This window comes from Cariama cristata, unplaced genomic scaffold (genome assembly GCF_000690535.1).
Source record: "Cariama cristata isolate BGI_N322 unplaced genomic scaffold, ASM69053v1 scaffold2050, whole genome shotgun sequence".
NCBI lineage: Eukaryota > Metazoa > Chordata > Aves > Cariamiformes > Cariamidae > Cariama > Cariama cristata.
The window spans coordinates 44,166-47,723 of record NW_009595065.1 but is presented as its reverse complement, the minus strand read 5'-3'; the positions used below and the strand labels follow the sequence as shown (position 1 = coordinate 47,723).

General features: G+C 42.4%; 1 protein-coding gene across 1 annotated transcript in view; it reads left to right on the top strand.

Moving 5' to 3' along the window:
• Positions 1-1,488: 1,488 nt before the first annotated feature.
• CD9 (CD9 molecule) overlaps positions 1,489-3,558 on the top strand; it is a 9,272-nt gene continuing 7,202 nt past the window's right edge. Inside the window, exons 1-2 of the mRNA XM_009700353.1 lie at positions 1,489-1,494; positions 1,648-1,768. Coding sequence (XP_009698655.1) covers positions 1,489-1,494; positions 1,648-1,768 — 127 coding nt within the window. The remainder of the gene's footprint in view (positions 1,495-1,647; positions 1,769-3,558) is intronic.

The window sequence follows — 3,558 nt, the reverse complement described above, 5'->3', positions numbered from 1 at the left end:
AGCTCCTCTTTGAGGCAGGCTTGGAAGTCAGGTGCCTGCCATACAAGAAATGCTGGTTTTTCTGGCATGGCTGGCCTTTCGCTTTTCTTCACTGATAGCTGAGCCCTTTAAGCACTTCAGTTGGGATGCTTTCTACTGAAAAGCTACCGGGGTTATACCTTCGCTTAAACCTTCACTGCACTTCATTTTTGTCCTGTGTGAATCTTCACAGCTCACCCTGGTTTGTGTTTTGTTTTGGTTTTGTTTGGTTTTGGGTTTTTTTTTGAAGAGCAAGCGTAGGAGGCTAGAGAGGACAGCCACGGGCAGGAAAACTGTCCCTGCCTTTGAATGCAAACCCTCCCATGGCAAGGAGAAAAGGCTGTCAGGCTCCCCGTGGGGAGACCATGGGGCTGGGGTGGTTGGGCTTGGTGTGGAAGAAGTCTACCCACGGGTGCTTTCTGTGGGAATGCCTTCCATATTCTCACTGAAAATTGACATTAGTAAACACTTTACTGTTTCTTGGAGGTGAATCAAGAATGTTGTTCCCTTCTAGAAGGAACTTCTTATCAGAGATAAGGCTTTGGGGTTTTTTTCCTTCCCATGCATGCTTTGCCTAACCAAAGCTCCAGACTTTCCAAGCTTATTGCTCACTCAAGTTTAAATTTTTAATGTCTGCTGCAATGTGTGGTATTTCTGTCCTCATCTTGCTTTTGTAAAGCTTTTTTTGGTGGTTAAACAGTCTTCAAAGGAGAGAAGGAAGAGCTGAGAAGCATGCTCTCCAGCTTCCTAGTTTGTCCTGGGTTCTTTTTCTTTTTCATGCAAGATGACTCCAGGTTTTTTTCTTTTTAAAGCAGAGAGGATTTGGTCTGTTCAAAGGAAACTGTTAGTGTTTGCCTTACCAGAGTGCAAGTCCCTCTCTGTTGCAACACTTCTCAGATGCCTTCTGCCAGATGTTTCATCCAGAAGCTAATTTGTACACACAACAACTTGCTACAAACACAGGCACCGATGTTAAGAGGAACCTGGAGGCACACAGGCAGAGATGATGATAAAATAAAACTAAATATTATCTAAATTTGATTGCATGGTTCCAGATCAGCACACAGCCATGTTGCTGTTTCAGCAGCCTCTATTTTCTTCCTGTCAGTGTGGTAACTTACTGGATTGATTTTTATCCTCTTTTGTGGGAAAGAACACTCTTCCTAGACTTTATACTGTGGTACACAGAATTCTTACCAGTCTATTTAATATGCTGAAAGTTTTAGCTGGCCTTACAAGGTGTTTTTTCTTGTGATACACTTGTCCTTCAGTGTGAAGGTTTAAGATCGCTAAACCATGCAATGTCATTGCAGTCACCCAGGATAAAACAATGGGCGGAGGGGTCAGTGGAAATACTGACACTTGGCACTTCGGTAAGCCTCAGGTATTTTCAGTGAAGAACAAGAAAGGCATTGTTCTCATGTGGCATTGTAGTTTAATATGTAAATGTATCTGTCAACGAGATGGCTCATGTCGGTAAACTAAGTTTGTTCTTGTTTTGGTATCTCCATCCTTTTATGCTGGTTCTTTGTCACCACCTCTTTAAATAACCGAGCTGTATCCTGTGTTTACTTCTGATGTTGTTACTAAATATGAAGGTGAATATATTAATTGGTATTATTTAACAAGGCATACTTGTTCTTACAGCTTGCAGGGACAGCAGTTCTTGCAATTGGACTATGGCTTCGGTTTGATTCACAGACCAAAAGCATCTTTGAACTGGAATCCAACAACACGACGTTTTACACGGGTAAGCTAGGAGATGGCTTGGGGTGATTGGTCACACTTTTGCACCCTGATTTCCAGACTGCTTAGAAACCTTCATCTTCCTCGGAAGGCTTAAAGACAAAATGGCCCTAAACAGCCTCAGTGGGGCAGAGAACGGCTTCCCCTGGCTGGTGCTCTGTTGTGAGCAATCCCGCAGACAGCAGCAGTGTCACGCTAGCTGTTTCTTGGCTCTTCGTGCGTTATCTGTCACTTCATCTTCTTCCCAGCTTAAACCCCACAGTTCCTCTTTGGGTGTTGTTGGTAAGCATTTTGTAATCCCAAGGACTCCTGGTAGACACGAAGGATGTCTCTTCCTGATGCTTCTCACAATGAGTCAGCAAAGTTTCACTCTGAATAGGCACAGATGACATCAATAACTAAACCTTTTTCCTCCAGACTGACCAGTCTAAGCTACCCAAACCCACAATTCTTATTGCCCCTTCTCTCAGAAGGAGCATACGTACTATTGTCTAACTCTCAGTAATTTATACTGAATTTAATGGAAAGGATGCACAAATATCTTGGTCTATATGAGCAACTGTTACAGGCAACCTAGATCGATGTAGCTGTAGTGAGGCCAGGTGGAAATTATGCCTTGGTACTTTCTGCTTTGCAAGATTACCAATTAGGGGACAAACACACATGTTTTCAGTTCGTTATTCTAATGTCATAGGAGCTCCTAGCTGAATCGGATTTTATCCTAACTGCAAGATTTTGATCCCTACAGTCAGTTAGGCTTGGGCAGAGGAACATGTGCATCTTTGGTTGTCATCACCTGTAGATGCTCAAACCCTTTTTGAAACCAAGTAGCTGTATGTGAAGACCTCTGACAATTGGGAAGAAAGCAAATTGAAATACATACCTTTCTTACACATGTGTCTGTCAGCCTTGATTTGGACAGTCCTTATCTGTACATATTTCTCATCCCTGTAGCACCTGGATTTGCTGTGTCCTGTATGGCATCACTTGTTAGCCTTCCACAGCGTGGTTAGGTTGGTCTTTCTCTTGCCAAGAAAACGGGTTTGTGTGGTGAGCTACTCAACCTGTTGCAACACCCAAACTTATGTCTAAAGGGTCGGTAAAGACTCTAAGGCTTGCTGGGAGGTGCAGCTCATGTTGCAGCCTTATAGTACCAGGATACCCTGTGCCTAGAGGGAATAGGGTTAGGAATGATGAGTTAGGCTTGTTAGAGACCATAGTTGGGAATATTGAAATGCTTGGGTGACTTCATGAAGAGGCTACAGGCATACAGACAGCTTATCTCTGAGAGAGCCTGGGTTTCACCCTTGATATGCTGGCATGGTAGCAAACTGGGTCCTTCTTGCAGCTGCTAAGAAGATGTCCAGGTGCTTTTAACTGGACCTTTGAAAGGGAACAGAAATCTAAACTTAGCTGTTGAGCTGGATATTTAACAAGTCTTGTTTTGTGTAGTCAAAAACAACCCTTTCATTTCCTAAAGCGTAAGTTTTATGATGTGATACTTAAGCTACTGGCTGAATGCAGCCAGTGAAACCTACTTGAAATCTCTGTAGGTTAAACTGAGTTTTAAAAAGAAATGTAGTAATAATTACTGTTTGAATGTATTTTTCTGGAAGTAGTTACTGACTGCAGTTTCCAATAGGAGGTAGAAAGAATCTGTCAACTTGCACCTAGTGACAAAACAAGGTACCTCCAAAGCTTTCTATGCTGCTTAAAATAAACTGAAATAAGAGGTTCTGATGGACTTTTTTTTAATGGAAAGTTTAAGCTGGGGTGTAAAAAAAAAAATCAGTG